An 18,740-nucleotide genomic window follows, 5' to 3' on the forward strand; every position below is an offset into this window, starting at 1 on the left:
TGAACGCGTTTCACCCAATACTGCGCTTTGTCAAAGAGTGCTATACCTCTGTACCACGTATGATTTTATAGGAGTCCCAGACTAGATGTTCCATCCTCGGTGCTCTGCATAAAGGGTCCCCAATGAATGGAAAACCATAGATGTTTCGGAGGTGCACAGGTGGCTGACCCTCTTGTGAGAGTCATCAATACATAATCTTCCAAAATTAATCAATGTTAGAGATGATACAATAAATCATCCATGTGCAAAAATAAGATCAGCATGTTAGAAATATTATTAATGGCAGAAGACAAATCTATTAAAATGCACAGTATGTGAAAAGTTCTAATGTGGATAAGGCAAGATCACACTTGGCTCAAGCAAAGTTACTCTAATTATATGGACCATGTTCACCATGCTGTCATTCACAACATTATAACGTAGCCCCTTATTCTGTAGGCTACGATCGAGCCAATCCGGCTCTATTGCACGGAGAGTCCCATTAAAGTCAATGTGGCTTTCCGTGCAATAGCACCGGATCAGCGTTCTACTGTAGTTTTCAGAATAAAAGCTATGGTGTGTTATTTATATCAATTTTTTTTTCTAATGCGCTACTCACCAAGAAACTCAGTACTAGAGCACGTGTAGGAACTTAGGGAGGACACCCATCCCAGACCTACAACCGGGACCTACCAAAAACATACACCGTAGGGTAGTGATGAAGAAGACCAGCAAAGGGCAGAAAGCACAAATGGGAGTAGGAAAGCTCGCTGCCAGGGTAATAGGGTCTGTTTACAATGTTTTGTTTAAAAAGAAAATTCCTTTCTGAATGGAAGCAAAGCATCCTGGTTTCTTAAAGCTGCAGGCAGCTTATTCCATAGACTTGGGGCGGTCATTCAAAAAGCTCCAGTATTATTGACATTAAACCGAGGCTCAATCAGTTGAGGAGCGATGGCAAATTGAAGCCCCGATTGGGGGGGTGACTGATTAGGAAGTTCTGAAGGTAAGGGGGGGTGGGGTAGTCCATGGATAGCCTTAAAGGTAGGGGTCAAGATCGTAAAATGAACCCTTTGCTCCACCAGGAGCCAATGCAGATCTTGTAATTCTGGTGAGAAGTGGTCTCTCCTTGCCTTGCCTGCTATAAGATGTGCAGTGTCGTTTTGCACCAGTTTCAGGGCTTTGATATTATATTTTTGTAGACCCATCAGCAGAGAATTTGCAAAGTCCAGTCTGGAGAGGACCAAAGCCTTTGCTACTACTTGTAGATTGGTTTTCCAGCTGATGCATTTGGAAGTAACAGTTGATTGTCAAGGAGAGATGTGTCTAATTTGACTTACCATTAATGCAGAATTTCCATTCTAAAAGGAAACTGGAGCAATAACAAGGACTATACACGTAGGTGAAAGCAATGGAGTGCCGTTTAAACATACTTAACAAGTACATAGTAATAAAGATCTGGCGATAAAACTAAAATGTTACACTTTCAATCAAGTTTTCACTTTATAAATCATAAGTACATTGAAAGAAATATTAGTAATGGTGATAGTTTTTGTTTTTAGAAACAATTTTAGATTTTTCTAATGTTTTCTCAGTCAGTATTTAATATGTTTTACACAGATTAGCAATATTTAATGCATTAAAAAACGAAGATGAAATGTATTAAATATCCAAGAAGATTCTTGCAGAAATAATTAGTAGTGATATGACTACTTTAGCATTTACCTAAGTGTACTTATGTATTTACTGTGCATGTACTACATTATTATAATAATCATGATGACCTTGTATATATTTAGTATGTTAGGTGTGCACGTGAATAATCTAGCTAACTAAGCATTACACTTCAATAAACCCCTTTTTTAACGCATACATTGCAATATATTAAATTTTCAATGGATTCAAAATGTTAAAAGGCAATGCTTTTTAATTAATGGTTACTTCAAAACATTAGGTACCAACACAAATGAGAAAATTTTTGCTTATTTTTTGAGAAAAAATATTTCACTCACAAACAAAAAAATATTACATCTACTATATCTCTGGATTGTGATTCAAAAAATAAAAGCAATAGAGAATTACCTATTCGCAGTGTTCGACAAATACGCATAACCACACGCCCGTGGTGAGTGGATTGAGGCCGCTGGCGAGCCATGCTGCGCCTCTATGAATTCCCCTACTCGCGCCAATTTTTTAAATTTTTAAATAAATAAATAATCCCCCTCCCTGATTGGGTTGATGCGGGGAAGAGGGGGTGCTGCGATGGCATCCGCTTCCGCCTCTGGGAGGGCCCTGCTGCCATGTGCGACCCCCCCCTGCCTTGCAGAGGCCCTCCTGCCATGTGGAGAGCCCGCTGCCGTGCGGAGGCCCCTACTGCCATGTGCGGCCCTCCTGCCATGTGGAGGGCCCACTGCCGTGCGGAGGCCCCACTGCTGCCATGTGCAACCCCACCTGCCTTGCGGGTGAGTGTGTGTGAGTGATAGTGTGACAGTGGGTGAGTGTGTTACAGTGTGAGACAGTGACTGTGTGTGTGTGTGACTGAATGAGTGTGTGTGTGTGTCTGTGAGTGTGTCTGTGAGTGTGTCTATGATTGTCACCCTCTCTCCCTTTCCCTGTCACCCTCTCCCTGTGTCAACCTCACCCTCTCCCTGTGTCACCCTCTCCCTGTGTCGCCCTCACCCTTTTCCTGTCGCCCTAACCCTTTCCCTGTCGCCCTCACCCATCCCAGTCGCCCACACCCTTTCCCTGTCGCCCTCACACTTTCCCTGTCGCCCTCACCCTTTCCCTGTCACCCTCTCCCTGTGTCACCCTTTCCCCGTTGCCCTCACCCATCCCTGTCGCCCACACCCTTTTCCTGTCGCCCTCACCCTTTCCCTGTCGCCCTAACCCTTTCCCTGTCGCCCTCACCCTCTCCCTGTGTCACCCTTTCCCTGTCGCCCTAACCCTTTCCCTGTCGCCCTCACCCTCTCCCTGTGTCACCCTTTCCCTGTCGCCCTCACTCTTTACCTGTCGCCCTCACCATTTCCCTGTCGCCCTCTCTCTCTGTCGCCCTCTCTGTATCTCGCCTTCTCTGTCTGTTGCCCTCTCTCTCTGTCGCCCTCTCTCTCTGTCGCCCTCTCTCTCTGTCGCCCTCTCTCTCTGTCGCCCTCTCTCTCTGTCGCTCTCTCTCTCTGTCGCTCTCTCTCATTCTCTCTCTGTGTGTGTGTTCTCTCTGTCTCTCTCTTTCTCTGTGTCTCTCTTTCTCTGTGTGTGTGTGTGTGTGTGTGTGTGTGCGTGCCGCTCTGTGTCTCTCTCTGTCTCTCTCTGCCTCTCACCCACACTCTCTCTGCCTCTCTCTCTCACCCACACTCTCTCTCTAACCCACACACTCTCTCTCACCCACACACTCTCTCTCTCTCACACTCTGGATCTCTTATTTACCCTATATATCTTAACTGCCCTATACCTACACCGAAATAACCTATACTGCTTTCTTCCAGATCTAACTCTCGAGCTTCACACGGAATACATCGGAATCCCCCCTAAACCAGAAGACAGGTAGGAAACACCTCTCCTTCAATGTATAACATTGCAGGAATGAGGGTACCTGGATATTGAGGGACTGCGGATCAGGTAAGATCCCAGGCGGGATTGCTGCTTTAGATATTGTGACGCGGGGGTGTCCAGGCACTAGTTATGGGGTTCAGGAAACTAGTCATTCACATCTGGCTTTTTTTTCTAAATCCGACATTTACACACACATACACGTAACAAGGACTAATTGTAGTATAATGTAATGCAATAAATAAACTAATGTCAAAAACTAATGATGTTCTTACTAGGAATTTACACTTTTGGGGGGGGGGGGCGGGACTAGGGGCGGGGCTAGGTGGCGAGTAGATTTTTTGTTCGGCGAGTAGATTTTTGGGTGATTTGTTGACCACTGCCTATTCGTATATATGTTTGAAAACTATTAAACTCAATACTGAATAACCTAGCCACACAAAACCATACTCAAACATACAAAAATAGAACTTAAAGTAATTTTGCCACACTTAACTTCTACTGACTCACCATTGTATCAGTACTGAAGTCTATATTAAAGCAATGGCTAATTGGGTGTGCCCCTCCTCAATATTTATTGCCTGGGCAAGCAGTGTTTTTCCACAAAACCCAGACTGCCACCTACTGGACAATTTAGTAAGGTACTGCTGTGGGGGAAGGCATACTTTTCACCTGATTTAACCATTGGCAGAATGCACTACGCAGGTCATTGTGGCGGTGAGAGGGTTAACCAGGCCAATAATAAAGATATTATGCCCGGTTGGTTAACCCTAAACCGTGTTGGGACAGAAGGGGTTAAAATGTATTGTAACCAGCATAGTATGTTTTTCCCTACCTTTATTGTCCCTGTTTTGCAGCTCAGAAGCTAGCTACAGTTATATGTATGCAAGAGAAAAAGAGAGGACCCCGCATCCACAAGACATATAAACACAGCTAAATACCGACACTGGAAAAATCCAAACTACAGTGATGTGTCAGTGGTGCTATAAGGGCAGTATAATATATTGGGAGAGAAAAGAAGGCCCTAAAAAAAGCACTCTAGTATGTGTATCAGTACAAATCACATAAAGTTTATTTTGAGTATTGTCACAGAACAAAAATAATTAAAACAAAGCACAGAAATTTTAAAATACAGCATGGATCCCCTGTTCATTACAGAGCTAAACAAATCCTCCAAAAAGATGCCCAAAGTACACTCAGATAGTATTCTGAAACAACTGACAAAATAAACCTGGTGTGACACCCAATAGACTAAGTAGTCACAGCTAGGGCTATGTGATCATCCGCACAAGGTCAAATATACCTACTATCCCTGCAGTATAGGGTTTGTCTAGAGCGACAAAGAATAGCAGGTAAGTGACAGCAGAGATACAAAAATTGCAGTCTACAAAACACATGTAAGCCTATAGCTAGCAAGAGTGATACATCACCTATAGTCAGGTACAGTGTAGTCGGTACATGTAGGGGTGAACAAGGAGGGATGTTAAAGCATAGTAATGTGACCCAAGGAGGGGACAAACCAGGGGATCCTGCCTGCTAGACCTGCTCCTACGCGTTTCGGCACACAGCCTTCTACTGGGAGTGGTGATTTAAGCAGGGTAACATGCAGGTTTAAAAGGGGAACTAATTGGGCTAGTGGGTGTAATCACCTGGCAAAAATCAGACTGACATAGATTATGCAGAGAACAAACAGGTGTGGGCTAAGAGTAGGCTAATAGAGTCAGAAATGGTCATAGGTTATCAGCCAATGAAAAATTCTTATTGTGGGTGCACTCACACGCCTCCAAAATGGTCAATATTTACATGATTACCTGCCTGGTGAGTCCAATATGTGGCAATAGCAGAAAGCTTATCCTCAGGCTGTAGCACATAATGTACCTCAGGGCCACAGATGTAATGAATTGACTATAATGGCATAATGTGTTTAAGGGCAGAAAACGGGCCTCCCATATGTCACTGCGCATGTCCGTGACGTCATAACGTCGCGTCTGGTAAGGCAGGACGCCCTGAGCTTAGTAATGGGCACTAGTGAGGCAGAAAGTGTCTATGGGCAGTTCACTGCGCATGCGCGGCTCTATGTCTGGTGTGTCCGTGTATGAGCAGGCTAAGTAAGCCCTGCATCGCGTCTCGCGCATGCGCGCCTCTGCATAATGGTCTCAAATATAATGAGCAGTCAAAAGAGCACACATATCCGTTCACCACGATCGCAAAGCGCCCACAGATATAGCTGATATAAGCACAATGTTTGTCCCCTCCTTGGGTCACATTACTATGCTTTAACATCCCTCCTTGTTCACCCCTACATGTACCGACTACACTGTACCTGACCATAGGTGATGTATCACTCTTGCTAGCTATAGGCTTACATGTGTTTTGTAGACTGCAATTTTTGTATCTCTGCTGTCACTTACCTGCTATTCTTTGTCGCTCTAGACAAACCCTATACTGCAGGGATAGTAGGTATATTTGACCTTGTGCGGATGATCACATAGCCCTAGCTGTGACTACTTAGTCTATTGGGTGTCACACCAGGTTTATTTTGTCAGTTGTTTCAGAATACTATCTGAGTGTACTTTGGGCATCTTTTTGGAGGATTTGTTTAGCTCTGTAATGAACAGGGGATCCATGCTGTATTTTAAAATTTCTGTGCTTTGTTTTAATTATTTTTGTTCTGTGACAATACTCAAAATAAACTTTATGTGATTTGTACTGATACACATACTAGAGTGCTTTTTTTAGGGCCTTCTTTTCTCTCCCAACAGTTATATGTATGTCTATGCCATGTGCAAATTGTATTTGGGACACAAGGGGGAGCTTCTAGCGCTGCGCCAAGTGCTCATTGAAGAAGCGTGCCTATGAGTAAGTGGCTGCTTTGAAGATAGGTATCACTTTCTAAGCCGTAGACCCTAAACCGCAAAGTCAATTGGATAAGTGGTTTGCGGTCTAGCTGAAGTGCTATCTTGTCAAAATGTATCCAGCGGTCTCGTTATCCACTCAAGCTGAATTGTTGGCGCGTGTCTGCGGTTACCGATCAAAAGACAGCACGGATACAGTTGTGTGAAAAAGAAAGTACACCCTCCTTGAATTGAAGTGGTTTTACATATCAGGACATAATAACAATCATCTGTTCCTGAGCAGGTCTAAAAATGAGGTAAATACAACCTCAGATGAACAACAACACATGACATATTACACCGTGTCATGATTTATTTAACAAAAATAAAGCCAAAATGGAGAAGCCATGTGTGACCCACCGAGTTTTGGGTCTGGCAGTGGAGGAGTGATGATGCTTGTGAGGGCTACGTAGGTGCCTGGAACCTGATTGGCATACGAGAGGGCCTGGTATGAATGGAGGGAGTTTATTGGAGTATAGTATGTACGTGGGGTGATGCGGTTTCATTAGGGGCATCCCTGACAGGGTCTGGTCATTCCTATTCCCAGCCGTCAGTTCTCCCTCTCGGCTACCAGGACTGCTCTTCTGCCTGCCAGTTCCTATAGACTGTCTGAAGCCTGCAATTCCTGATCACCTGCACCTCAGTCAAGCCCTATATAAGGCTCCCCTTTCTTTCCCACCCTTGCCTGTTTATACTGGTCCGAACCTGTACCAGTTTCCGTCGCCTCGACTCGCTTCTTGCTGCCTGCTCCAGACTTCTGCATTTGACCATGATCACGATCATTTGCCGCCTGCCTTGATCCCTGCTTGTGACCCCTTGTCACAGGACACCAGTACTTTTACACCGAAACCACAGGGATCACTAGCACTAGACAGGACACAGTTGTTGAATAAAATGGGGTTTATTCTGGCACGCCAGCAGAAAAATAAAGATGTACAAAACAAAATACAATACCAAATGGGGGGCTGGGGAGTAGACTCTAGCTTTGTTAGGTGCAAGCACCTGCTTCTAGAAGACTTGCCCTGTCCGCTTCTCGTCCAGGATATCAGAGGGCTGATCACACAGCAGAGCATCCGATATGTATCTCCAGCTTGTCACTGTCAAGATCCAAACTCCTTCACAGAATGACTCTCTGTCTCTCAGATGCTCTCCACACTCCTTCCCAGAGTGTCTCTCTCCAAAAATCAGCGGTGCCTCTTAAATATCCCTCTGTAGCTATCCTTTACATGGGTCAGGAGCTGCTGGCCAATCATATCAAACCTGATTGTCCATTCTTTCGCATTCACCAAATGTCTGTAACACCTCCATGTTCCCAACCATTGTCTCAATACACATTTATCTGCAGGAACCTCAGCTGATTAAATCACAGAATCCCCTCCATAGAAATTCAACTCACATGTAAATCCCATTACAAGTCTGCAATCTTAGAAATGGGTCCATACAGTTACATAATCCAATTAACACTTTACAGGGCTGACTCCCAAATCACATCACAGAACAATGCCAGCTTTCACTAAACTGAGGGAAGGATGGTCACAGGGAATAAAGTGCTTTGGAATACATTCTTACATACATAGTGCATGATGGAACATTTTCCATGTAACAAAGTAGCCAACTGAACTAGAAAGACAGGATGTTATGCTAGAGCTTCTGACATATGATCTCAAAATAAATATAGCAAATGCTTGAATCAATCTCAGTAAATGTTGCTTAATCTCAGAATGACTAGGGTTGGCTGTCCCTTGAAACTTCTGCCAATCACGTCACTTATGACTAGCTGCATCCCGAGTGCTTCAGGAAGCTAGAAATGCCTTGGTCCCAAACAATCATCATTAGAGAAAATTATAGACTCAGGAGGTTCACTGCAAACTTGTTCACACAGATCTCTTGAACCCTTCCTTAAACCTAAGACATGGGAACCTCCAATGTGTCCACCTGCTGACCATGCGAGTAAGACAATAGACCTTCCAACAACTGATTTCAGAACAGCATCAAGGGACACCTTATTCCTGTATGTTTCTCATAACTTCTATTTCCTTGCTCTAATTTATGCCAAGATACATGTTGGCTTGGAATATTACAATTTCGAGAGTCAGAAGTCTCAAAATTGGGTTGGTTTTGGGTTTTAAGAGCGCTGGGATTCCTTTTCCGAGAGGTGATCTTTATGATAGGGAAGGATTATACGTCAATGAAGAGGGATCTTCTGTGCAAGGGGGGAGGATGTTAAAAAGGGTTGGGGGAGATTTTAAACTAAGAAGGAGGGGAGAGGGACAAGAAACAGATAATGAACTGGACAGAATAGATAGGATTGGGGAAATAGCTAGGGGTCATGGAGGTAGAATGGAGGCAAGTGGGAGTTTGGCAAGCAAATTAAATACAGATACTACTAGAAAACCTCTAGAGACTAAAGCAATTGGAGTAGAAAGGTGGGAGCAGATAAGATAATAGCAGACTATATAAACTTCGAGGAGCTCACCGCTCAGCAAAAAATACTAGTAATAGTGGTTGTCACGGGAGACCAGTACTTTTAACAACTTTTACCTTCCGGGATCAATTCACTAGGCAGGACACGGTAGTGGAATAAAATGGGGTTTATTCTGGTAAAACCAGTAGACATACAATGAAACACAAAATACAGGTAATACACGTTTAACTGGGGGTCAGGGGGCGTGTCTAGCCTCACTAGGTGCAGGTCGCCTGCTTCAGGAAACGAGGTTAGGATAGAGTAAGGTGCTCTAGAGTGCCCTTATACACAGGTAGGAGGGGAATGCAGTCTGGATTTTGACAATTTTAAGATACATTCATTAGAGTCTCAATAAATTCGGGCACCAGATACCCTGAAGGCAGGGGTAGGTAGTCCTAGGACAGCCTCCTCTGCCTCATTGGGCTGGCCCTATGTACTCACTGTACCACTGCTTTCACCAGAATTTCCCCTCCATCGCGTGCTGCTGTAGAGTGATGTCCAGAAGTGCAGAAAAGTGATGTAGCGCACCGCGATCCAAAAGAAGAACAGGTCTGGCCAAAAATGAAGAATCTTTATTGAGGTATCATAAAATCAAGGGATGCAGCCCTTCTACGCGTTTCGTGCATAGCACTTTATCAAGAAGTGTTTTTGCACTGTGTAAAAAGCGTTTTAATAACAATGGCTGCCAAATCTAGCGATATTTGGTGACGTCCCGATCGCGTCATATCCAATGGGAACTGACTAACCCGCGCATGCGCATCGCGGCTCTAAACGGGGGAGGTACCAGTATTCACACCAACTCCCCACCACTGCTAAGGAACGCCTCCAGGGGAGTGCCAAACAGGGAGGAGGGACGTGTGAGGGACTGTATCCGCCCCCATCCTGGCTCTGCGTGCCTGCTTGTGGGAAAAAACATTACAAGAGTCTAATAGTGGCATCTCAACTGTATGTTGCTTAAAGAATTTATGTGCCTAATGCCATATTTAACCTATTATGACCACATATAATGGGAGCCCAGATATCTCCACCTCAGCCAGCCTATCATCCTGGATGTCACCGGAGAAGGCTGAATATGAAGCACAGTGCCTGTCCCCCATATCTGTGATCACATGAATATTAAAGAAAAATAAAAAAATAATAAAGATACCACATTTATCAGACATAATTGTTGAAAAAATGTATACAAAACCATGAAATCATTATATATTGTTCTATGTTCATAAATTTATTAAAGTACAGTAATGCCATAAAATCTAATGATTCAAAGGTAATTTGTTTGTGAAAAGAGATTATATAGCGAAACTGGGCAGCCATTTTACAAAAATCAAAACATGCAATTTTATTAGTTAAAAAATATATATATACATGACAAACATAAATAAAAACAATAAATTCGTGTAAAAACAAATGAGCATCCTTGTGATGACAGTGAGATCATGAATAATGTAAACAACTATATTTTGGATTCTACATTTCATCTTGTGGGGTGCCTCAAGGAGGTTACATATTACACATTGCTTATGGTATAACAATATTCATCACACCAGTAAATTGATCAGTGGCCATAATGACCCGAGATTAGTAGCTAAATATGTAACAACAATTTTATATCATATTATAGCTCAATGTATTGTCCATTAATCTGGTACGTTGAAAGAAATGGCATGGGGAAGTTTTCAGGAAGTTTAGGGGAAGGTTTTAATCAAGAAGAGCCATATTGTCATGACAGTGATAATAAAGATACCATTATCTCAAAAAGTGGTTTATGGTCCACTCCACATTTATACCTTCAGGAAATCTCGTTCTCAACGTAAATATCCAAAAGGACTCTCTACAGTTTAAGGTATTAACAATATCTCCCCCTCTCTCCTTTTTTGATATTTTCTCAATTCCCACAAACGAGAAATTTCTGATGCCACCCTTATCACATTCTGTGAAGTGCTTTGACACCGGATGTTCTAGGTCTTTCTTACGTATCAATCTGCAGTGCTCCTGCATTCTTATTTTTAGGGCTCTTGTGGTTCGACCCACATATCCCTTCCCACAGCCGCAAGTGATCAGATACACTACCATATTGGTGTTACAATTAATGAAGCTATTAATATTGTACTGCTTATGCGGACTGTGGGAAAAGACATGTCTGGATGGCCTCATAAATTTACACATGTTGCATTGATTACACCTAAAAGATCCCTTGGTCAGAAAGCGATCAGGATTACCCACGGGGGTGGAGATGACACTCGGTGAGATAAACGCAGCCAATGTTTTGGCACGTCTGTAAACATGCCTTGGAGCTTGCTTAGTATATTCACATAGAATAGGATCCATTTGTAATAAGTTCCAATGTTTGTTTACAATGTCTTTTATCTGATTACTAGATTTATTATATTGGGATATAAAAATTGGACATTTTTTCTCAAACCCCTGTGAATGTTTATTCATTTTCCTGGTATCCCTCATCCTGGAGCTATGGGGTAACAGTGTTTCTCTTTCAATCCCCACCACTTCCTGTAGGGTTAATTGGAGGGTCTCCCTGTCATATCCTCTTTCAACAAATCTATTCGTCAGCACCTCAGACTGCGCGAGGAAGTCACTCATTGTAGAGCAATTCCTCCTCAGTCTGAGGTACTGACCCTTAGGTATACCCCTAATAACAGACCTGGGGTGACAGCTGTCCGCCCTCAAAAATGAGTTCCTTGAGTTGATTTTTTTGTAAACATCTGTCTGAATTTTTCTTTCTAGATCGATATAAAACAGAATTTCCAGGTAGCTTATGTGATGTGCATGATAATTCATAGTAAAGTGAACATCTAAAGTGTTATTATTTACATACTCAAAAAATGCTAATAAACTATCTGTGCTCCCGTGCCAAATAAAAATAAGATCATCTATAAAGCGTTTATAGAAAATAATATTGTGCCTAAAGGTGTTGGTACTATTAAAAATAAAGTTGTTTTCCCACCACCCCATAAAAAGATTGGCATAGGAGGGGGCGAAACTCGTCCCCATTGCCGTACCCCGTAATTGCAGATAAAATATGTGCTCAAAAAGAAAATAATTGTGTGTTAAGAGGAAAAGTATAGCTTCCATAATGAATGCTTCAGGAAGGCTTACCCTGTGCACTCCATGTCCAGGAACACCACAGAACTATCTCCGGGATACCTGGCTTTCCACGCTGGCCAGGTCTTCGTTGATTATTAGAACTTGATCGCGACTGTAGAACTTGTCCTCAGCTAGGCAAAGCTTCTCCGGCAACTCCGTGCAGAGTGCTTTGCTACTCAGAGCAAAGCACTATTGAAAAGCCCGCCAGTGCTTCAACGGACAAGGTCCCAAGATTGTCTGGTTCTCTGATGGGCAGTCTCCTTACATAGACCTCAGTGTCCTATGTTTAACATGGAAGAGGACTGGCGACCAATCAGAGAACGGATCGTAACTGCAACAGCCAATCACAAGCTGGAGGCTCGGCTTGCTGCACGCGTCAGAGGAGGGGTGTGTCGAGGGTCACAGGAAGCCGGCAAGCGGGAAATTTGAACTGGCCATTGGGACCGTGCCAACCCCATACCTCCTGCTGGGTAGGCTCCACTGAGTCTGGGAGAACACAGAGTCTCCCCCGATGGGATTCTTTGTCTCTGGACCTGGTCCTCCACCCTTCCCCAATCAACAAACGGCTGGACACCTCTCGACTTCCATCCTCCCCTTTGATCCAACATCTCTATGCAGACAGCCTGGCTTATTGAATTACATAGAGATGAATACACATTTTAAACACATATTTCTTCCTCTAACCTGGGCTCGGGGATTTGGATGATACACTTGGCTTTGCAGGCAGGGAACACAATATGTTATAGGGAAAATACAACGGTATTAACATGCACACGCGTACCCGCAGACCAGATGCGATCTGCTGGTAAAATGGTGGCACAACCGGTAACTTTGTCCCACAACCTTTTATACATGCTTTAATCCCTTTTCCTCCCAAATACCAGCTATTAAAGTCTCACTCCATAAGTCCCAGGTTTATAGAAGCACATAGAGGGTTAGAACACACACATTGTCCCTAGCTTAAAGGGCTGATAAGCCGCTTGGAAACCATGGTTTTTACGGGTAGCTAGCCGGGCTTCACCTTTATTATGAAGGCTGGCTACCCCCACCATCACACCTCCTCCCTTAAGATGAAGGCTTTAGAGCAATCACCACATCAGGTTGCTTCCCAAGCCTGGATGTCCCGGATGTTCGTTGGTCGCTGAGTATGTCCTGTCGGGAGAAACCGGCCGCATTGCCGTGCTCACTGCTCTTTTTGTGCTGGATCGTAAAGTCCAAAGACCAAAACTGGGGCTTCAAAAGCAGGGCTGCCAACAGAAAACATGGCGCCCAGGACAAATGAAAGGAGCAGGCTCACCCCTCCAACCCATAGCGCACCTACCACAAAACTCACTACAGTAAAAGCACGAGAAGAGCAGCAGTAAATTTGAAGTAACCAAAAGATGCTCTTGGAGAAATAGCAGCGAGCAGGCTTCATAGATTTCAAGGCACAATTCCCACTTTTCTGGGCCAAGTTCTGAGAAGAGACGTAGCGGTGGTGGCTGGGATTGCAAGCCGAAAAGAGTACCAGGACATTTGGTACTATCTCCTGGTCAAGGGATTTCGGCATCTCCAGAGGAAAGAGAGCGATGGCATGTGGAACTTCATGCCAATTTGAGTTCCAGGACATTTCAGGCCAAGTTCCGGTCAACCTAAAAACTTTTGTAATAAGAATGGAGTTTATTGTGTTCCTGATGGCCAAGGCACATGATGAGTTAACTTTTGTCTCTTACAAACATGCTTAAAATGTAGTTGCTTTTCTGCTGTTATCAGAAAAACAAGAGGTGGAAAATAACTGTAATATTATGTTATGAGAAGCTGGGGTATAGCTCTCTCCCATGGCCTTCTCATAGCTTGGATGTTGGCTGGGTGCCTGGATGTGTCCTGTGATCATGTGTGTCCAGCACAGAAACTAATCAGACCTTCAATTGTGGATGAGACTGATGACATACCCGGTGCTCAGCACTTCGTGCAATACAAACGTGATCACAGGAAAATACTTACCAAGTATATTATCTAAGAAATTACGGGGGTCCCTTGATTGTGGATATTGTGCAGAATCCTGATTGCTGTAAGATCCCGAAGCTAAGTAACCAATAAAATATATTTACTTATAACAGATATTGGTATTATATGTGTGCGCTCGTGGCTGAGATCGACAATCCAAATCAATCTCTTGAACAAGTATTTTTCTCGTCAGAACAACTTTGGTTTCTGTTCTATTTTACCTAGGAAAGTTTAGTTTTTTGACCAGACCCCCAGTAAGTGTGTTTTCTTCTGTATTTTGTAATTCACTGTGTGTACATCTGTTTCTATGGAATAAATTACAATTTGTTTTACTATCTTGTTTTGCTCAGTGAAGGATCCTGGTAAAAAGGTGTAAATATCTGTGTCACGGGAGACCAAACCTGGGTGTCGACTACCATTTGTTAATAGCCCGTACTTCACACAGGTACAGGGTACTTTACTGTATCCCGCCCACCCTAGCACTTCAGGGTCTCTGAGGCTTTCAACTCCAGACTTCTCTAGACATTGGGGCACCAGCACAGCAGGGTGCCCTTTGAAGTACGGAGTTGGAAATCCCTCATTTTATTAATCCCAAACATATGCGCATGTTAATGGATTCACTGCCGGGCTGACAGGAAAGGGTTCCTGTCTTCATATTTTAAAATATCTAAAACAAGGTTTATTTTTATATGTGATTTCTATATGAGGTGGTGGTATTAAAACAACATGTATGTGTATGACCAGTCCTTAGCTATCTGCATTTCAAAAATTAGAGTGCTAGCTCCCTCCTAACGCAAGTTAGCCCCTTAATTGAATGGGCTCTGTGATGTGGTCTGCGGTTTAACTTATAATCATTTTGCGGTCAGAATCTGGCATACAATGTAACATTGCTTGTCGGGATCAATAACCACAGAAGCACTTCACCAATTGACCTTAATTGGATAACGAGACCACAGAATACATTGTTGCACTCCGGCACTTCAACTAGACCGCATGCCACTTATCCACTTGAGTTTGTTGTTAAGGCTTTCCCGGAGGTGCTTACTGGTGATCAGAGACCTCTGGATAAGCATGTTTATCGAGTATCATCAGAGGTCAAAACTAGCATAGATAAGGAAGTGGAAGTGATGCTGGCCCTAGGGGTAATTGTACTATCTCAGAGCCCTTGGGCTTGTCTGGTAGTCCTGGTACCTAAGAAGTATGGAACCACTCGGTTCTGTGTGGACTACCGCAGCTCAACGCTGATACTGTGTCAGATGCTTATCCCATGCCCCGCATGGATGAGCTCTTAGATGAGCTTGCCGGGGCAAAGTATCTGACTACCATGGATTTGTCCAAAGGGTATTGGCAAATCCCTCTGACCAAGGAGGCTAGGTAGAAGTCAGCATTCATTACTCCAAGTGGCCTCTATGATTTTTTGGTGATGTCATTTGAGATGAAGAATTCCCTAGCTACCTTCCAACGCCTGGTCACTAGTTTGCTGGAAGGGATGCAAAGGTTTGCGAGGGCATATGTGGATGACATTGCGGTGTTCAGTAACTCGTGGGACTCACATTTAGTGCATGCAGCTGTGGTGCTAAAAAGGATCAGGAAAGTAGGGCTGACACTGAAGGCTGCGAAGTGTCTAGTGGATATGGCAGAAGTATTGTACTTAGGGCACAGAATGGGTGGAGGGCAACTTAAGCCAGAACCAGCTAAGGTGGAAGCTATAGTGCAGTAGCCGGTACCTATAACCAAAAAGCAGGTCATGGCTTTTTTAGGCACCGCAGGCTACTATAGGAAGTTTGTCCCTCAGTATAGCGCCATTGCTAAACCCCTGACTAACTTGACTCAGAAACGACTCCCAGTTCTGGTAGCCTGGTCTCCTGCCTGCGAAAAGGCTATCCATGCACTGAAGACAGCACTGGCTTATGCTCCTATTCTGGCTGCCCCAGACTATGCCAAGAAGTTTCTTGTACAGTCTGATGCCTCTGACTATGGAATCGCTGCTGTACTAAGCCAGGTGGGTGAGGAGGGGGTTATATTTGAGCAAACAAGTGGCTTGTGTCACAATTGAAAAACAATGTCGGCCATTGTTTGGGCTCTGAGGAAACTGCAGCCCTATTTGTATGGCACGGCATTCACTGTGACCACGGACCACAACCCACTAAGTTGGCTATTTGGTTTTGCTCAGTGAATGATCCCAGTAAAAAGGTGAAAATACCTGTTCTCCCGTGACACTGACCATTACAGATCCCTTAATGTCCTTACCAAACCTACAAGCCTCCTTTAGCTGGGTACAAAATACATGTCGAAAAATCGGAAGTTTTAAACCTCACGTTACACAAACATGAACTAAAATTATTACAGCTCAATTTAAACTATAAATAGAAAAATAATTATATAAAATATCTGGGAATCCACCTAACCAAGAACTACAGTATAAATCTCTGTCGAAACACAACTATCAAGATCCAGATCAAAAAAGATTTGCCAAGATGGAACGATTTTCAGATTTCCTTGTTGGGTCGAATAACCTCTATAAGAAGGAATATTCTGCTAAGATTGCTATATCATTTTCAAACGTTAATAGTCTTGATCCCCCCTAGACAGTTGAAAGATTTACAAAATGCAATTTTTCAATTTATCTGGCAGAAAAAGAAATCAAGAATATCTAGGAAAATTATGACAGCCTCAAAACTGGGAGGTGGATTGTTACGAGCAAAGGATTAATCAGGCCTAAAATAAAGGTTATACCCGGCTGATTAATCCTAACTCTCATTGGTGATGAAGGGGTTAAAAGATTTGCACTGCACTACTGTATTTGCCCTGTTCCAGTCTTTTTAACCCCCATTTGCAGGCTATTCCCTGCCTGCTGTAATGAATGTAATTGCCTGCTATATCCTTTTGGAAAGACAAAAGGTACCTGGGCGCTCTCTGAGATTAGAACTATTGTATTGCTAATGGTAGAAAATGAGGAAAAATATTACCACACTTAGGGAACCCCTGTGTCCCCTTCTTCATAAGGTGTAAACGTCCAGGGGTCCACCGTCCGCAGCTCAAACACCCTGGAATGCACAATGTGATTTGGAACGCACCCCTCACTTCCTGGCTACGGAAGCCGCCGGTGGACAAAAAACAGCAGGTGGATCGAGCAACGCGTTTCACTTGCGTCATCAAGCTTCCTCAGGCTCTGAGGAGGCTTGATGACGCAAGCGAAACGCTTGCTTCCGTAGCCAGGAAGTGAGGGGTGCGTTCCAAATCACATCGTGCGTTCCAACACTTCAGCTTGCTGCAGACGCTGAAGGGAAGGAGTCACCATCATGGAAAACACCTCTACAACCTGCCCACATCCAGCCGAATTAATGTATGTGTTGTTTAGATCATTTTATTCTGTTATTCATCATTAAATAAGTGTTTTTTACATCTGGATTATATATTTACATTTTGGGGGATCCTGGAGGCACCAAGGACTTGAGCCCCGTCAGAAGACAAGCGGGCAGTCCAAGGATAATTTCCTCTACAGAGTTAACCCTTAGGGGTTTTACTCACACTGGCCCGTGTGAGTATTTGAGTATATTTATATCTATATATGTCAGTTCATACCTACTGATACTCACCCTTGGATCTCTCATCATTTTTTGGGGTAACTTGATGTCCTGAGGATCTGTGTTTTGGGCAACTGCCAGACGAGAGGCGTACGGTTTTAGAAGAAACCCCTCTACAGAGTTAAACCCCTATGGGTTTTTACTCACACTGGTCCGTGTGAGTATTGACAGTAGTTCACTTTTATTTCCACGACTTGGAGACTTTTTGTCTCTTTTAGGCCACCATTTATAGAGGATTATATTCCAGCAATCTCTGCTGATCTTATTATACATATATATATATATTTTTCATATATATATATATATATATATATATATATATATACATATATATATATATATATATATATATATATATATATATATATATATATATATATATATATATATATATCTTATAGCTGTGTCTGATTCGCGCTCCCCTTGTTTTCTCTATATCCTTTTGGAGACACAAGATGGAGTAGTGAGCACCAAAGCCAGCGCTGATTGAAGAAGCGTGGCAAAAGTTTAAAGAGCCGTTTGTAGAATGGGTATCCATTTCTATCGGTTTGACCCTGTAACCACAAGTCAATTGAATAAGTGGCTTACGGTTAAGTTCTGAAGGGTTTTACCGATAGAATGTATCCGTGCCTTGTTAGCTCCGTAACTTGAAAGGCGGAAAGTCAATGGCCGTAGGAACTGTGTCAATTGACCTGAGAATTTGGTGAACTTGGCTCCCACAAGCCGGCATTTCAATTAAGGGGGCTAACTCGAGAACGGAGGCACCCAGCACCCTGGTTTTTGGTGTGCAAGTGTAAATAAATAAAACACGAAGATACATATCAAAATTACAGTAATAGTACACCCAGAACATGAAGTTTTAATAAAGTGTGTAAAACTGTAAATTTAAAATGTTCAGGCAGGAACAGTTTTTTCTGTGAGCCCGGGAAAAATCCTTTGGCATGTAAATATGTTAGGGGTGAATGAGTTGTGGTTATTTTCTTTCCTGCACTTCAAAGAGGGCCCGCTAAGCCGGCGACCCCCAGTCTAGGAATGTGACAGGAATGAAAAGCCTCAGAGCACCAAATTATAAACATGGCCAGAATTTTGATAAGTACCAGATCCTGGGCCATTGACACCTTGGGGCCAAACCCCAGACTCAGGGGCACCAGAAAAAGGGTGTATCTCAGGTATGCAAAGTTGCATAGG

The 18,740-nt window shown here is 43.3% G+C and overlaps 1 protein-coding gene across 2 annotated transcripts in view; it reads right to left on the reverse strand.

Moving 5' to 3' along the window:
• SDCCAG8 (SHH signaling and ciliogenesis regulator SDCCAG8) overlaps positions 1 to 18,740 on the reverse strand; it is a 321,942-nt gene that overhangs the window by 28,978 nt on the left and 274,224 nt on the right. The window contains exon 17 of one of the 2 annotated variants that reach the window (XM_075596835.1): positions 9,319 to 9,428. The exons of the other annotated variant lie outside the window; for it this stretch is intronic. Within the exon in view, the coding sequence (XP_075452950.1) occupies positions 9,332 to 9,428 (97 nt within the window). The 3' untranslated portion in view covers positions 9,319 to 9,331. The remainder of the gene's footprint in view (positions 1 to 9,318; positions 9,429 to 18,740) is intronic. 2 annotated transcript variants of the gene reach the window in all.

This window comes from Ascaphus truei, chromosome 4, assembly GCF_040206685.1.
Source record: "Ascaphus truei isolate aAscTru1 chromosome 4, aAscTru1.hap1, whole genome shotgun sequence".
Lineage (NCBI taxonomy): Eukaryota > Metazoa > Chordata > Amphibia > Anura > Ascaphidae > Ascaphus > Ascaphus truei.